The sequence below is a fragment of the Scyliorhinus canicula genome, chromosome 13, assembly GCF_902713615.1.
Source record: "Scyliorhinus canicula chromosome 13, sScyCan1.1, whole genome shotgun sequence".
Classification (NCBI taxonomy): domain Eukaryota; kingdom Metazoa; phylum Chordata; class Chondrichthyes; order Carcharhiniformes; family Scyliorhinidae; genus Scyliorhinus; species Scyliorhinus canicula.
Genome location: NC_052158.1, coordinates 80,333,424 through 80,351,492, shown reverse-complemented (window position 1 = coordinate 80,351,492; position 18,069 = coordinate 80,333,424). Strand labels below are relative to the sequence as shown.

At 46.1% G+C, this 18,069-nt stretch overlaps 1 protein-coding gene across 1 annotated transcript in view; it reads left to right on the top strand.

Moving 5' to 3' along the window:
• LOC119976227 (hepatocyte cell adhesion molecule-like) overlaps window positions 1–17,198 on the top strand; it is a 42,325-nt gene extending 25,127 nt beyond the window's left edge. The window contains exons 2-6 of the mRNA XM_038816573.1: window positions 1,022–1,125; window positions 2,063–2,422; window positions 6,316–6,594; window positions 15,056–15,152; window positions 17,062–17,198. Of these exons, the coding sequence (XP_038672501.1) occupies window positions 1,077–1,125; window positions 2,063–2,422; window positions 6,316–6,594; window positions 15,056–15,147 (780 nt within the window). The 5' untranslated portion in view covers window positions 1,022–1,076 and the 3' untranslated portion in view covers window positions 15,148–15,152; window positions 17,062–17,198. The remainder of the gene's footprint in view (window positions 1–1,021; window positions 1,126–2,062; window positions 2,423–6,315; window positions 6,595–15,055; window positions 15,153–17,061) is intronic.
• The last annotated feature ends 871 nt before the right edge of the window (window positions 17,199–18,069 follow it).

Sequence of the window (18,069 nt, the reverse complement as noted above, 5' to 3'; positions counted from 1 at the left end):
TCTGCACTGTAAGTTCTAGGATTCTATGATTCAATGCGGTAGCAATACCAGTGATGGGCCTCAGTTATGTAGGTCATCTCACTGAAGGATCAAATTTCAGCAGTGCTCCCTCTGTCATTATTTTGACTTCGCCTATCACAATAAAATGTGGTCATATCAGGTTCAAACATTACAATATGAAGAAAGTAAAAAATCTAGCCGATAGATATATTCATATTGAAGAATCAGTTTGCAGGTATGGTGAAAAGCAATAACAATCTTCACTGTAATCGGTACCACATGGTAAATGACTTATTGTACCTCCAGGGTTATATAATCAGTTGGCTCACCTCGGTCATATTCCGGCACTCCTCATGTCCTACTTTTCAATTCATATTCCATTTCCAAATATATTCCTGGCCAATATTTATCCTTCAACTAAAACAGCTGAAAGCAGATTAGCTGTCATTTTCATATTACTGCCAATGGGATCTTGCTGTGTGTAAAATGGTTGCTGCATTTCAGACAAAACAGTTACAAAATTTCAAAAGTATTTTATTGGCTGCAAATCACTTTGGGACATCCTACGCTCACGAAAGTTGATATATCAATACAAATCACTCTCCCTTTTCCCCGATCGGGCAGTTGATGCTTCCAGGAGACCAGAAGAATGAGAGGTGATCTCATTGAAATATATAGGATTCTTAAGGGGTTTAGACAGGGTAAATGCTGAGAGGATGTTTCCCCTCATGGGAGAGTCTTGGTAGAAAGGGGTGCCAATTTAAGATTCAGATTAGGAGAAATTTCATCTCTTGGAGAATTGTGAGTCTTTGAAACCCCATGCCACAGAGAGCTAAGGGAATCAAGGGTTATAGGGGCAGGGCAGTAAAGTGGACGTGAGGAATGTCGGATCAGCCATGATCCAATTGAATGATGGAGCAGGCTCGATGGGACAATAGGCCCACTCCTGCTCATATTTCATATGGTCTTATCTCCTTAATATTGTATCCTGTGTCAGGCTAATGATTTTACCTCTTTTTAGGACCAGCCAGTATTCACGAAGAAAAGGTATAAGGCACATAGTGCAGAAGTTTATAATGAAACTCTTGGATTCATTACATGTTCACATCTTCAAACTTGCATCAGGTAATTCATATTAATTGTGACAACCCAAGCTTTACTGAATAATTCATTCATTTACCAGTGTCAGATGCAACGTCAAAGCTGATTGGTGAAGAAACAGAGAAAGATGAAGTATTACAAATGGTGATATACAGTCTCAACAATGGATGGCCAAAAGATTCATGTCCCGAGTATCATCATATACGATCAGAGCTAAGTGCAGCAAATGGTTTGTTACTAAGACAAGAGAGAATCGTTATTCCACAATCTCTGTGCAAAGAAATACTGCAAAAGATTCATGAGGGTCACCCTTGGAATCGAGAAAGGCAAGAGAAGACTGTGAGATACTGTATACTGGCCAGGAATAGATAAAGATATGCAGACAATGGTGGAAAAATGTACCATTTGTCAACAATACCAATATCGACAAGCAAAGGAAACGATGGAGATGGGCAAAATTGTGTCAGTTCCATGGAAAAAGGTTAGGATAGACATATTCTACCTTGAAGGTAAAGAATATTTGCTAATAATGGACTACTATTCAAACTATCCTAGGGGGCACACATTTAAGATTTTAGGGGAAAAAATACAGGTGGGATGTGAAGAAGAATTTTTGTTACGTGGCCTGCATTAATACCTGGATTTTGCTGAATAAGAGGGAGATTGAAGTGAAGATGATCAATGATTTCAAAAGAAAATTGGATGCGAAGTTGAGGAAAATGCATTTACAGGGCTATGGGAGTAGAATTTTAGGTCTCCTTAGCAGCTGTAGAATTCATTTATTAGTGTGGCGATTCTCTTCACCTACGTGTATCATATAATTTCATAGTACAACACCATAAAGTTTTGGAAAGGCATAGACAGCTAGACTATCCTGCCCCATGAGTTCACAATAGATTTTATTGTTCTCAAACCTTGTCACACAAATTTGATGTGTACAATCTATGCTTGTGTTTTTCAGTGTTCCAATTGTTTGTACCATGTGGAGAAGCATTAATCGCCAGAACTGATACCATCACTAATACTCCTGCAGGAGAGCCAGTCCAGTTCCCTATACAATATCAAGGCACTGATCAGCATGATGTAACATTTAGATTGAAATTTCCATTGCCGTTGAAGATTTTGACATGGAAATCCAAGTATCCAGAGAAGCTGCACATTGTCCACCCACTGTATCAATACAGGGTTGAAATCCATGCTGATTTTGTGATGCTGAATGATGTACATGTTAATGACACTGGAGAATATGAAGTACAGATTGATTACTATGGGATAGAACTGAAAAACCGTGATGAAAGTACTTTCCGAATGCAAGTATTTGGTGAGTATTTAGAACTGCACTTCTGCTAACTTTGAGGATTGTCGCACTGGAACATCAGAAAATCAGATTTTTCATTGTGAAAGAGCATCTGCTCACCTTTAAACTGTAGAATGAAGCAAAGCTTGTCTTAATAGCAGAAATGCATACATTTGCATACAAATTTGCATACATTTTTCTTTGACTTTTTTTTGTTTGTTCATGGGCCATAGGATGCAAGCTGTGCAGCATTTATTGCCCATCCCTAATTGCCCTTGAAGGGGCAGTTCAGAGTCAACAACATTGCTGTGGGTCTGGAGTCACATGTAGGCCAGACCAGGCCATGAAACTATTGTCGATTGTTATAAAAACCCATCTGATTCACTAATGTCCACTAGGGAAGGAGATCTGCACCAGATCTCATTTTTGTACTCAGTAGAATGGAGCAAAGCTTGTCTTAATAGAAGATATGCTTTATAATTCTTTTGCTTTGACTTACTTTTGGAAACATTGTGAATGGTATTAGGTTTATCTTTAATGCCCCTCCAATTCACTGAAGCAGTTTGAAGAACAGGCCAGTTTGTAAGATTTCAGTTCATTCATACAAACCTAACAAAGACTGACAATCAGTGACAGCCATAGTTGAGGGTCTTGGCAGAATGTCCGACTCGCTGGGGGATGTCACCCAGTACCAGGCTGACCTTGATGAGGTTCTGCAGGACATGTTCCGCTCTCAGTGGGAATGGCTAAAGGTGCTGCGGAGCTTGTCCGAGTTGCAGGTGGGCATTGCTGGGGCACTGCAGAGCCTGTTCCAGTCACTGAGGAGCATCGCCGAGGGCGTCGGCATGAACGTGCGGACCATGGGGACCCGCCAGGCCTGGCAGAACCAGATGATGCAGGGGCAGCCGGAGCTTGAACCAGCTGATCCTCCATCCCAAGGTGAACCTCAGGGCCCTATGAGCACCGAGTGGGAGGAGGGGGTGCTGAGTGGCAACAGTGGCCATCAGCTCCCCCAAGTTCCACCCCTCTGATGAGGCTGCGCCTCGAGGTCAGACACGGGACAAGGTGGCACGTCAAGTGAGCTGGGGCCCTCCGACCATAGAACCCTCAGAGGACACCTACCAGGGGTATCGAAGGCCACGGGATGAGGTAAGCAGCTGGCAGCCTCCACCTCAGATGTGCATCATGGGGAAACACCAAGACACCGTGGTAGAGCTAGGAGGGCAAAGTATGTTGAGGATCACTGAGGGCACCGGGGGAGGGGGGTAAGAAGGGGGGTGGGGTTCGGGAGTTGGGAGGGGCGGCACCATTGGGGTGATGTTTGTCCAACATATTAAACACCTTTTTGCACAACCTTATGATGCCTCTGTCACATCCTTCCGCAATGCGGGCTGACCTCCGGACTTACTGCACATCTCTCCAGGCATCCTCCACCCCCATCCCCACTCCCCTCCCCGTGGCACTCACCCACCCTCCGGCTGTGGGCATGTCCCCGGAGCTGTGTCCCATTCCCTGGGTGTTCAGATGTTGGCTGCTGCGTGTGTGCTGTTGCCTCCTGCAGTGTTCAGGCACAGTGTCCAGGCACAGTGTCGAAGCATCACAGTGTGTTTGGGATGCTAGGCAATGACTCCTACATGCTAGGCAATGACTCCGACACACTAGGCAATGACTCCGACACACTGGGCAATGACTCCCACATGCTAGGCAATGACTCCGACACACTAGGCAATGACTCCCACATGCTAGGCAATGACTCCCACATGCTAGGCAATGACTCCGACACACTAGGCAATGACTCCCACATGCTAGGCAATGACTCCGACACACTAGGCAATGACTCCCACATGCTAGGCAATGACTCCCACATGCTAGGCAATGACTCCGACACACTAGGCAATGACTCCCACATGCTAGGCAATGACTCCGACACACTAGGCAATGACTCCCACATGCTAGGCAATGACTCCGACACACTAGGCAATGACTCCCACATGCTAGGCAATGACTCCCACATGCTAGGCAATGACTCCCACATGCTAGGCAATGACTCCCACATGCTAGGCAATGACTCCGACACACTAGGCAATGACTCCCACATGCTAGGCAATGACTCCGACACACTAGGCAATGACTCCCACATGCTAGGCAATGACTCCGACACACTAGGCAATGACTCCCACATGCTAGGCAATGACTCCGACACACTAGGCAATGACTCCCACATGCTAGGCAATGACTCCGACACACTAGGCAATGACTCCCACATGCTAGGCAATGACTCCCACACACTAGGCAATGACTCCCACATGCTAGACAATGACTCCCACATGCTAGGCAATGACTCCGACACACTAGGCAATGACTCCGACACACTAGGCAATGACTCCCACATGCTAGGCAATGACTCCGACACACTAGGCAATGACTCCCACATGCTAGACAATGACTCCCACATGCTAGACAATGACTCCGACACACTAGGCAATGACTCCCACATGCTAGGCAATGACTCCGACACACTAGGCAATGACTCCCACATGCTACATGGCTTGCCCACCCACAGAAGTCCACTTGGTATCTGTGATGTGCTCACTTAACCACAATTGGCAATTCCCGATGAGTAATAGCCTTCCGCCTCATAGCCAGGGGCCTCAGCAGTTGGTGAGAGTTACAACTGGTTATTAGGGCAGATGGGCAAGGACAGGGGTTGCCCCGGAATGGGTACACATGATCCAGGAGTTGGCATGGTGGTGCCATGAATGGTTGTCCCCCAGTTGCCCCCCCCCCCCCCACCCCGGGGCACACCCCCACCCCACCTATGGCAGCCCACCCCTGCGGAAAGTCCCCCACCCCCAGCCAAGACATCCCCACCTCCCAGTGAGCACTGGGGTGACACGCCCAGTACCCCTGAGCTTGTTGCCCGTGAGCAAAGATGGCTACTCATCTCCTCAGCTGCCCACAGAAGCCCTTCCAACAGGTTCGCATTTTTCAAATGGAGCACTAATCGGCGCCAACGTGACCACTAGCTGGGGAGGCCACTGAATGACTGGATGCCGTTGGATATGGGGTGGCTCCCGTTAATTGTATGGAAATGGGGCTTAAGTGATGCTAATTGTTTCTCGCCTACGAGATCAGGCCAGTTGTTGCGCAAACTTTTTTACGCCTGGTGCAGATCTCATTTTTGGCCTCTCCTGCTATTCATCGGCCACGTTACGCTTGAGCGAGAGCGCAACGACGCCAGAGAATCGCGCCTAGGTCTTACCATTTGGATCCTTCCTCACTCATTGGAAAAATATAATGACTGAGAATTTCCCCTGGGGTCCATATGATCAGCTGTAAAACTTCACCAGAATTTCAGTGGTGTTTTATTTTTACACATGTAAGTAGAATTTCTTCCAAATGCCCAACAGTTATGGCTACAGAATGGGAAAGGGTCCAACAAAGTTCCAGGTTCATGTAACAGTCCTGACGGTATGTCACCAAGAAATCCAATATTTCCTGCTCAATGCATTGACGGGACACATTTGTGAAACACAAGCACAATGGGCGGGTTTCCCCGGTCCCCCGGCCACGTGTTTCATGGCAGCGCGCTGTTCCCTGGCAGCAGGATTCGATCCTTCCGCCGCTTGTCAATGGGATTTCCCATTGAAACCACCCCAAACCATGCTGCCATCGGGAAAAGTGAATCCCAATGGCCAGAGAATTCTAGCCAATATATGGGTTGATATCAGGGCATGTATTATACTGGAACATCAGTCTTTAACGTTAGTCTGTTTAAAATACAAAACAGAATGGAAATATTGCATTTGTATTCTAATTTGTTACATCACTTAGAAATCCCTCATAGAACATCGTATTAAACAAGTTTCTCCAAATTTCTGTGACTGTATTGTGTAATTATTATCTGTGTGTTTCAGAACCTGTTTCCCAGCCTGAGACAATGATTCTTGGTGACTGTACGAGTTCATCAAATATCACCTTGAACTGCTCTGTCTCCAAAGGAACAAATTACTTGATTTACTGGGAAAAGGTGTCCTCATCTGGAGTTCTTGAGACATATGATGTGACAGTGCTTGTAATAGACTGTGTTACTGAAGAGGAGCAACGTATGTACAGATGCATTGCAGAAAACCCAGTCAGTAACGCAACCAGCGACCGAGTGACTGTCAGCCTTTATAGCGGGGCCAATCTCAATGGTGAGAAATTGGAAAAATGTCTGTACAGTATGACAACAACTCTTCCCTTCACAGGAATTCAGCTGAGAATATGGAGGATGAGTGAATTCATTTTTATCTGAACATAACTGCAAAATCTGTTAACTTCTATCGGTGGGGGTTTCAGGGAATGTTCACCTTATTGGAAGATGTATCTAACTGCAGTGAGATAATGAGCCCAGTTTGATTTAATAATAATAATAATCCCTTATTGTCACAAGGAGGCTTCAATGAAGTTACTGTGAAAAGCCCCCAATCACCACAATCCGACACCTGTTCGGGGAGGCTGGTATGGGAATTGATTAGTTCCCAGGTTAAAATTTATATTATTTATCTGAATAAATGACCAAGTATAATATGACAATGAAACAGTTCATAGAACTGAAAGTTAAACACGTTCCTCATCATTAAGTGTCATGTAACTCATTTTTGGAGCTGTTAAGTGTGTCCTGTAAATAGAATCAGAGAATAGAATCATAGAATCTCTACAATGTAGAAAAAAGCCATTCGGCCCATCAAGTCTGCACTGATCCATGACCCACCCTATCCCTGCAACCCCATAACCTAACCTTCACATCCCTGGACACTAAGGGGCAATTTAGCATGGCAAATCCGCCTATCCGTACATCTTTGGACTGTGGGAGGAAACCAGAGCACCTGGAGGAAACCCACGTAGACATGGGGAGAAGGTGCAGACTCCGCACAGACAGTGACCCAAACCCGGAATTGAACCTGGGTCCCTGGCGCTGTGAGGCAACAGTGATAACCACTGTGCCACCGAGCCACCCATAAGACGGTAACAGGGACCAATAGTGTCGACGAGAACGATTCTTTATGCTGGTTGGGGAATTTAGGAATGAGTGACATTCCATAAATATTAGAGCCATCACTTCCGCTTACAAAGTTAAGAAACACTGTACACACAAAGGATATTGTGTAGAACTCTTCTCCAAACAGCATTTGATGCTAGGTCAATTGCTAATTTTAAATCTGAGATTGGATCAAAAGATGTGAATGGATGTGGGGCAAATATGGGTTTTTGAAGTTGTATCACAGATGGGCCATGATCTCATTTAATGGTGGAACAGAATCGAGGGCCTTCCTATGTCATCATAATTTCAAAACTCCAAATGCACTTGAGGCAGAAATTTGAACTGTTCAAAATATATCAAATGGAATTAGTAGCTCTGGGAAACAAAGGCAGAATTAATTTGCCCTGATTCAGAACAGCATGCGATCAATAAAACAATAATGTAATTCAGGCAGACCTTTTTATCTGTTTTTTAAAATTATTTTTATGGGATGTTGGCATCGCTAGCTAGGCCAGCATTTGTTGCCCATCCCGAGTTGTTCTTCAGGAAGTGGTAGTGAGCTGCCCTTTTGAACCACTGCAGACCCTGAGCTTAGTTTGGCTTCCCAGCCCATCCTTATTTCCTGAACAATATTTACACATTTGGATAATTCTTTGCTTTGTGCTTTTCCTTGTAATATTCTACTTCACACAGCTGCATATTGTTACTTTTAAGTTGAAAATACTGAATATTTTAAATGACATGGCAGATTGATTCAACTGAAGGCACACCACTTTGTTTAATTTCAATGGTTCGTGACCATTTGATGTGTAATTTTCTGAGCATGAATTACACCCAAGTTCTAAAAAGTTTATTTGAGTTACCTCACCTAATTTGAAACATAATGCTTCACAAGTCAGTTTGTCTGGTCTATGAACGGTAAACAGACCAATACGGAATGTACTGTGATAGACAGAACACCTTCTCCCTTTTCTATAGTTAGTTATGGTTTTACAAAGATTTCAGTACAAGGCCTTGTTGGTGTTACTTATCTTTAGCTGTGAATCTTCCCTCCTCTTGTGACTTGCATAGTTTCTGTGTATTATAGCCAGCTTCTGTTTTCAGAACGTCATAAGACCCTTAGACACAGGAGCAGTCGTAGGCCATCCAGCCCATTGAGTCTGCTATGCCATTCAATAAGAGCATGACTGGTCTGATATTGTGATCCTCAATTCCACTTTTGCACCTTATCCCCATAACTCTTGATCGCATTACTGATTAAACTCTGCCTATCTTAGCCTTGGACATACTTTTTTTTAAATAAATTTAGAGTACCCAATTATTTTTTCCAATTAAGGGGCAATTTAGTGTGGCCGATCCACCTATCCTGCACATCTTTGGGTTGTGGGGGTGAAACCCACGCAGACACGGGGAGAATGTGCGAACTCCTCACGGACAGTGACCCAGGGCCGGGATTCGAACCCGGGTTCTTAGCGCCGTAGGCAGCAATGCTAACCACTGTGCCACCATGCTGCCCGCCTTGGACATACTTAACGACCCATCCTCTACAGCTCTCTGCGGTAAAGAATTCCACAGATTCACTACCCTCTGTGAGAAGATATTGCTCCTCATCCCTGTCTTAAATGGGTAACTCCTTGCTCTGAGATAATGCCCTCTGTTCCTAGACTCCCCAACAAGGGGAAGTATCCACTCAGCATTTACCCTGTCAAGCCCCCTGAGAATCCTATATGTCTCGTCAAATTCAATACTCATTCTCCTAAACTCCAATGAGTACAGGCCCAACCTACTGTACATCTTCTCTTGAGAACAACCCTCCATACCTAGGATCAACCTATTTTCTTTTTATTAAGGGCAATTTAGTGTGGCTAATCTACCTACTATACACACCTTTTTGGGGGTTTGTGGGGGTGGGACCCACTCAGATACAGGGAGAATGTGCAAAGTCCACATGGACAGTGGCCTGGGCCGCGATTGAACCAAGGTCCTTGGCGCCATGAGGCAGCAATGCTAACCACTGAGCCACCGTGCCGCCTGGGATCAGCCTAGTTAATCTTCTTTGGACTGCCTTCAATGCCAGCATATTATTCCTTTGATAAGGGGGGCAAAACTGTTCAGTGTATTACAGTTGTGGTCTAACTAGTGCCTTGTACCATTTTAAGAAGTCTTACAACACCAGGTTAAAGTCCAGCAGGTTTGTTTCGAATCACTAGCTTTCGGAGCGCAGCTCCTTCATCACTCACTCACAGCTCTGGGGAACCTAGTTCAATTCCTGCCTTGGGTAACTGTCTGTGTGGATCTGCACATTCTCCCCATGTCTGCGTAGGGTTCCTCTGGGTGTTCAGGTTTCCTCCAACAGTCCAAAGATCTGTAGGTTAGGTCGATTGACCATGCTAAATTGCCCCTTAGTGTCCAGGGATGTATAGGTTAGTTAAGAGGTTACTGGGATAGGGTGGGGAAGTGGGCTTGGTTGGAGTGTTCTTTCAGAGGGTCGTTGCAGACTTGATGGGTCGAATGGCCTCCTTCTGCACTGTAGGGATTCTATGATATTCTATGAATTAGCTGCTCAACTTGGATCCTAATGTTTTTGTGATTTATACACGAGGACACTCAAATCCCTCTATGCTGAACCTTTATGCAGTTTTTCTCCTTTAAATAATGTTAGAATAGAATCCCTACAGTTCATCAAGTCTCAACCGAGCCTTGGAAAGTACACCCTACCTAAGCCTTACCTAACCTTTTGGACCCTTAGGGGCGACTGGGTAAATCCCGTGAGGCGCAAAGCCTGTCGAGAAGCCCGCTGGAGCGCTCTGCCGGGATTCTTTGGCCACGTTGTGCTGTCGCTGGAGCACAACGCAGTAAGTGAATCGCGTCCTAAGTGCTGGCTGAACCGGTGTGAAACTCCCCAGGGCCCAAAAAAGTGACGAAGGGCACGATTCTCTGGGAAGGTTTCTAAGTGTTTCAAAATCATAGAATCGTACAATTTACAGTGGAGAAGGAGGCCATTGGCTCTTGGAAAGAGCACCCTACTTAAGCCCATGCCTCCACCCTATCCCTGTACCCGATAACCTCTCCTAACCTTTTTGGTCACTAAGGCCAATTTATCATTGCCAATCCACCTAACCTGCACGTCTTTGGACTGTGGGGGGAAACCGGAGCACCTGGAGGAAACCCACACAGACAGGGGGAGCACATGTAGACTCTGCACAGGCAGTGACCCAAGTTGGGAATCGAATCTGGGACCCTGGAGCTGTGAAGCAATTGTGCTAACCACTATGCTACCGTGCTGCTTGGAGAACGGGATTTGCTGCGTGCCACCCGCTGCTCGGCCCAGCGAGCCCAGCAAAGCAATTCAACACTAATTGGTCTACATAACGAGACCTCACAGGCTTCTCACCGCAAATGAAGGCTCGCCTGCTGATTCGCAGGAACCACGTTCGCTGACAAAGTCGAGCAGCACTTATGAGGCACTTGTTCAGCCAGCTCACAACAATGGCGCCGAGGAGACCAGCCCCCGAGGGTTCAGGGGCACTGACCTGGGGAAGCTGCTAGAAGCTGTGGCGGCCTGGAGGAAAGTCATGTTCCCCCCCAAGAGTTCTGGAGGGTCAGCCACAGGGCAGTCAGTGCAACCTGGGACGAGGTGGTGGCAGCAGTGAGCTCGGGGAGTGTGTCCAGGAGGATTGGCCTCCAGTGCAGGAAGACTGTCAATGACCTACACCTGGCAGCACAAGTGAGTAGACAGCAGTGTCTGCAGCCCCCCCCCGCAAGACCTCTCTACCCACCCCCCTTCACTCTCTCACACCACTGTGACCCGGAGAACCGGTCAAACGTGAGTTGTTATTGCCTTACTGACTGACCCTTCCCTCCAACTGACCACATGTCCATTCTCCTGCAGGTCCTCTAGCCGACAGCGCTGGCCCATCCCGGGTGGCCCCCTCTCCACCAGGGAGGAGAGCTCCGAGGATGCCAAAAGTGAGGCACACACACTCTACCAGCGCAGATACATGCACCTCGGTGGTACATGTTAGTGGACAGGCTTCTGGGCACAATCTGATGAGCGCCACAATGCTGTTAATGGTGGAGGCAGGAACCCCCAGGTGACATAGCAGTCAGAGGTCTGCTGGATCCCAGGACCCAGCTGGGTCCCAGCCTGATGCTCAGCCTGTGGAAGGGGTTATCCTGGAGCTGTTGGAGACGATAGGGAGTGGCCAGGATATTCAGAGGGAGGTGTTAGCGACATTCCAGCAGATCCATGGCTGCTTGGAGGAATCCCAGAGGTTAGGATCACGGGAGATGTTGCTGCTAATACGTGCCATCGCGGCCAGCACAGGATGGATGGTGTTCACAGTGGAGAGTTTGGGGCACAACATCGGCATCATGAGTGAAGTTTACCAAGGCGTTGCACAGTCGGCGATGGCCATGGCTGAGGGTCTCGGCAGAATGTCCGCCTCGCTGAAGAATGTCACCCAGTACCAGGCTGATCATGATGTGGTGATGCGGGACATGTCCTGCTCTCAGATGGGCATGGCCAAGACGCTGCACAACTTGTCCCAGTTGCAGGTGGGCATTGCCGAGGCTCTGCAGAGCACGGCCCAGTCACTGAGGAGCATCGTCGACGGCGTCGACATGATGGTGTAGACCATGGGGAACCTCCAGGGCTGGCGGAGCCAGATGGTGCAGGAACCCCAGGGCTCGAACCTGTTGCTCCTCCATCCCATTGTGAACCTCAGGGCCCTCTGGGCACTGAGAGGGAGTAGAGGGTGCTGAGTGCCAACCTGGACCTGTCCCATGGAGTGGTTAGGGTGGGCCACCAGCTCCCCCGAGTTCTAGCCCTCTGATGAGGCCGTGTTTCAGTAGCCTGATCCTGCCTTCCCCCCCATTTCCATTGATCTGCCTTGCCCCAAGTGCTATATCTAACTGCTTTGTGAAATCATACTGTGCCGAATTCTCCGTTGGCTGATGCCAAAATCGGGAATGGTGATCGGGCGGAGAATAGTTCCCGATGCCGAAATCGCGGCAGAAGCCGGATTGACGCCGAATCGCGATACTCCGCTCCCTGGAAAACAGCATAATTGCAATGCACGCCACGCGTAGTTGCAACCCCATTCGCATCTCTTCAGCAGGTCCACTCGCGATGCTCTACCTCCGATGGGCCAAATTCCCAACGATGTAGTCCACGTGTGTTCTCAATAATCGTGAACCTGGCGTTGTGGCAGCTGAGAGAGAGAGGGCCTACAGACAGTGGTCAGCACCGCCATACTTCGCCGGCAGCCATACCGCTGGCCATGGGGCTTCTGCCAGGGCTGAAGGGAGTAATGGGGGGTGGGCAGGAGTTGGACTATGGGGTCGCGGAGGACGGGTATGGAACACCATTACCACAACCGGCAGAGCAGCCATGCGGCTGCGCATGCACTGACAACCAACTTTAAACCTGGTGCCCTGGGTTGTATAGGTGACCCCCCCCCCCCCCCCCCCCCCCCCCCCCCCCCCACCCCCAGCCCGGGGCACCCCTCCATAGGCCGACCCATCAGCTGTATGGGCGGTGCCATCTATTCGGCCGTGATCAGTGTGTGTGCGGGGGGGGTGTACTGTTTAAGCATGGCAGCAGCTTGTCAGCCCTGCGACTATCCTTCCTGTGGTAACAAATTCCACAGGCTCACTATTCTCTGGGTGGAGGAATTTCCCTTCATCACTGTCCTAAATGGTCTACCCCGTATCCTCGGACTGTGACCCCTGGTTCTGCACACTCCCAATAAAGGGGACATCCTTGTTCCATCTACCCGGCCTAGTCCTGTTAGAATTTTATAGGTTTCCATATGATTCCCCCCTCATTCTTCTCAACTCCAGCGAATATAATCCTAACCAACTTAATCTCCCCTCATGCGTCAGTCCCGCCATCCCAGGAAACAGTCTGGCAAAGCTTTGCTGCACTCCCTCTATAGCAAGAACATCCTTCCTCAGATAATGCAAGCAAAACTGTACACAATATTCCACATGTGGCCTCGCCAAAGCCCTGTATAATTGCAGCAAGAAATCCCTGTTCCTGTACTTCAATCCTCTTGCAACAAAGGCCAGCATACCATTTGCATTCTGAAATGAAAATCGCTTATTGTCACGAGTAGGCTTCAAATGAAGTTACTGTGAAAAGCCCCTAGTCGCTACATTCCAGCGCCTGTTCGGGGAGGCTGTTACGGGAATCGAACCGTGCTGCTGGCTTGCCTTGGTCTGCTGTCAAAGCCAGCGATTAGCCCTGTGAGCTAAACAGCCCCTGGTGTACTTCATAGCCTGCTGTACCTGCAGGCTTACCATCAGTGACTGGTATACAAGGGCAGCCAGGTCTTGTTGCACATTCTCCTCTCCTAATTCATGGCCATTCGGTAAATAGTCTGCCTTCTCGCTTTTGCGACCAAAATTGGACCTCACATTTATTCAAATTGTACTGTATCTGCCATTCATTTGCCCACTCACTCAATGTGTCCAAATTACACTGAAGGATCTCTGCATCCTCCTCACAGCTCACCCCACAACCCAATTTGGTGTCATCTGCAAATTGGGAGATATTACATTTTGTTCCCTCACTAAATCAATAATATATATTGTGAATAGCTGGGGTCATAGCACTGATCTCTGCAGTATCCCACTAGTAACTGCCTGCCAATTTGAAAAAGACCCGTTAATTCCTACACTTTGATTACAGTCTACCAACCAGTTTTCTAAATATCTCAATACACGACCCCTAATCCAGTGCGCTTTAATTTTACTTGCTAATCTCTTATGCGGGGCTTTGTCAAAAGCCTTCTGAAAATCCAAATAAACCACATCCACTGGCTCCCCCTCATCAACTCTATTAGTTACATTATCAAAGAATTCCAACAGATTTGTCGAGCATGATTTCCCCTTCATAAATCCATGCTAACTGTCCGATCCTACCACTGATTTCTAAAGATTTTCTTAACAACAAAAAGCTCCGCGTCACAGTTGAAAACAAAAATAAGGGAAATGGTTACTTTTTAAAAATGGGAGTCAAGTTGATAAAACTGTCATTTAAAGAAAAAAACACAGCTTTTAGGTTTATAAGTATGTGTTTAGAACATATAAACAAATTAGATCATTGCAAACTGATTTAAATCACTGTTTAGACCAACGTTAGAATACCTAACCCTAATTTGTGCACCTTACGTTAGGAAAGGTGTCAAGGGCATTTGCAATGTACTAACACAAAGATTATACCAGGAATGAGAGCTTTTAACTATGATGCCTGGCAAGAGAACCTGGAGCTGTTTTATTTAGAACAAAGATGCCCAAAGGTCATTTGAAAGCAAAATTCAAGATGAAGATGGATTTAATGTGAAATTGGAATATATACTTCCACTGCTCAGTGAGCACGTTGATTTATTATCAGCAGAGAAACGTCCGAGATTAGAATATTTATTTTTATGCTGGGGGCGTTTAAGAATGAGGAATTCCTCATCAGAAACAGTGGTGGGAACAGAATCCATAAAGACTTTTAAATAGAAGTTGTTGGAAAGAAATATTTAAAAGTGTCTGGGGAGTATAGTTCTCGAAACCTGGCACAACCATGATAGGTTCCATGGTCTCCTTCCATTTCATAAAATTCTGTAAATTTATTTTAGGCAGAAGGAAGTATTTGATGGTCCTGATTCCTGTGGCAGTGGTAGCAGTTTTGGTTTTAACCATTGTGTACGTTCAAACTCTCCATGGTTAATCGGGGTGAGTATTACATTCCAAATAAGCATAAAAACCACAATGTCATCACTACAGCCATTTGATACTGGCCGCTAATCTGTTATTTCACTATTTGCAGAAAAACTGGATGTTTTTATCGTAAGAATGTTTATCAGTTAAAAGAGTTGAAACATTTATTAACTGATCGAAAGAAAACAAGACAGGTTATTGTATTGCGAATGTTATTTTTCTTCCAGCAATGATCCAATAAAGAATTCCTGATTGCACAGAGCTTTGGATCACACTATTGAAATTAAACATTTTAAAATAACTTTGTGGCTGAAATGACCCAATAACACATATTTTTTTTCTTAGATTATCATGCCCCTGACAAACACGACCATTTTGTTTTCCGACCAGCATAATAACGTGCAGCCCTGGTCTAATCACAGTGGGCTGTTCACTGGAGGAGGATTCCTGCTTTGTAAAACTGTTCATAATAATAAATTATGTTAAATGTGGTCCCTTTGTTCAAGAAGGGGAGTAGAGATAACCCCGGTAACTATAGGCCGGTGAGCCTAACGTCTGTGGTGGGTAAGGTCTTGGAGAGGATTATAAAAGATACGATTTATAATCATCTAGATAGGAATAATATGATTAGGGACAGTCAGCATGGTTTTGTGAAGGGTAGGTCATGCCTCACAAACCTTATCGAGTTCTTTGAGAAGGTGACTGAACAGGTAGACGAGGGTAGAGCAGTTGATGTGGTGTATATGGATTTCAGTAAAGCGTTTGATAAGGTTCCCCACGGTCGACTATTGCAGAAAATACGGAGGCTGGAGATTGAGGGTGATTTAGAGATGTGGATCAGAAATTGGCTAGTTGAAAGAAGACCGAGAGTGGTAGTTGATGGGAAATGTTCAGAATGGAGTTCAGTTACGAGTGGCGTACACAAGGATCTGTTCTGGGGCCGTTGCTGTTTGTCATTTTTATAAATGACCTAGAGGAGGGCGCAGAAGGATGGGTGAGTAAATTTGCAGACGACACTAAAGTCGGTGGAGTTGTAGACAGTGCGGAAGGATGTTGCAGGTTACAGAGGGACATAGATAAGCTGCAGAGCTGGGCTGAGAGGTGGCAAATGGAGTTTAATGTGGAGAAGTGTGAGGTGATTCACTTTGGAAAGAATAACAGGAATGCGGAATATTTGGCTAATGGTAAAATTCTTGGTAGTGTGGATGAGCAGAGGGATCTCGGTGTCCATGTAAATAGATCCCTGAAAGTTGCCACCCAGGTTGATAGGGTTGTGAAGAAGGCCTATCGTGTGTTGGCCTTTATTGGTAGAGGGATTGAGTTCCGGAGCCATGAGGTCATGTTGCAGTTGTACAAACCTCTAGTACGGCCGCTTTGGAGTATTGCGTACAGTTCTGGTCGCCTCATTATAGGAAGGACGTGGAAGCTTTGGAACGGGTGCAGAGGAGATTTACCAGGATGTTGCCTGGTATGGAGGGAAAAACTTATGAGGAAAGGCTGATGGACTTGAGGTTGTTTTCGTTAGAGAGAAGAAGGTTAAGAGGTGACTTAATAGAGGCATACAAAATGATCAGAGGGTTAGATAGGGTGGACAGCGAGAGCCTTCTCCCGCGGATGGAGGTGGCTAGCACGAGGGGACATAGCCTTAAATTGAGGGGTAATAGATATAGGACAGAGGTCAGAGGTGGGTTTTTTACGCAAAGAGTGGTGAGGCCGTGGAATGCCCTACCTGCAACAGTAGTGAACTCGCCAACATTGAGGGCATTTAAAAATTTATTGGATAAGCATATGGATGATAAGGGCATAGTGTAGGTTAGATGGCCTTTAGTTTTTTTCCATGTCGGTGCAACATCGAGGGCCGAAGGGCCTGTACTGCGCTGTATCGTTCTATGTTCTATGTTCTATGTTAAATTATGTTTTTCAGATACGAGTGAATGGTCATCCAACAACGACACTCGAGTGTGATTTGTTGATCATCTCCGAACCAGTAGAATGAATATATGAAACTTTTTGTGGGAGGTTTTTTGATGAGCAGTGTGTAGTCCTGTTGTGTTATTGGTGGCTTTCTGTATTTTTTTTTTAATTTTTTTTTTAAATTTAGATTAGCCAATTATTTTTTCCAATTAAGGGGCAATTTAGCGTGGCCAATCCACCTACTCTGCACATTTTTGGGTTGTGGGGGCGAAACCCACGCAGACACGGGGAGAACGTGCAAACTCCACACGGACAGTGACCCAGAGCCGGGATCGAACCTGGGACCTCAGCGCCGTGAGGCGGTTGTGCTAACCACTAGGCCACCGTGCTGCCCTGTGGCTTTCTGTATTATTACAACATAAATGCTCAAGAGTTTCAGCAAAAAATTGCTAATTATTTTTAGCAACACGTGCCACCTTGTGTTAAATGGCAGTGTTGTATCAACCACTTGTGATGCAGAATTTCACGGAAATTACAGCACACAAACTCCATTTGTCCAATCTGGCCTGTCCAGTGTTTCTGCTGCATTAAACTCTCCTCCCAATCTCCTCATCTCCCTTTTCGGAAGTCGCGTGTACTTCTGTCATTCTTTTATATATTTCACTTCCCCTTGAATATATCTGTGTTATTTTCCTCAACAGCAGGTTTCACATTCTCTCTCCCAAGTAGTCAAAGATGTTCACTTAACTTCTTATTAAGCTGCCTGCGGAATATTTTTTCCTCTCATTTCACAGTATTATGAGCCAGGGTTTAGAGATCACCAAAGTATATCATGGCGTTCACCTGACCCACAACTTTGAATAGATTTTGGTTATGGGAAGCACAAGGGCCCACTTTACAGGTGTGATGCAACAGAGAACTAAAAGTATTTTTAATAAGAAACAATGTTTATTCTATGAATCAAGTTAACATTTTATAAACACGCAGTAAACATCTTATCAACTACAGTAGGTTTGCA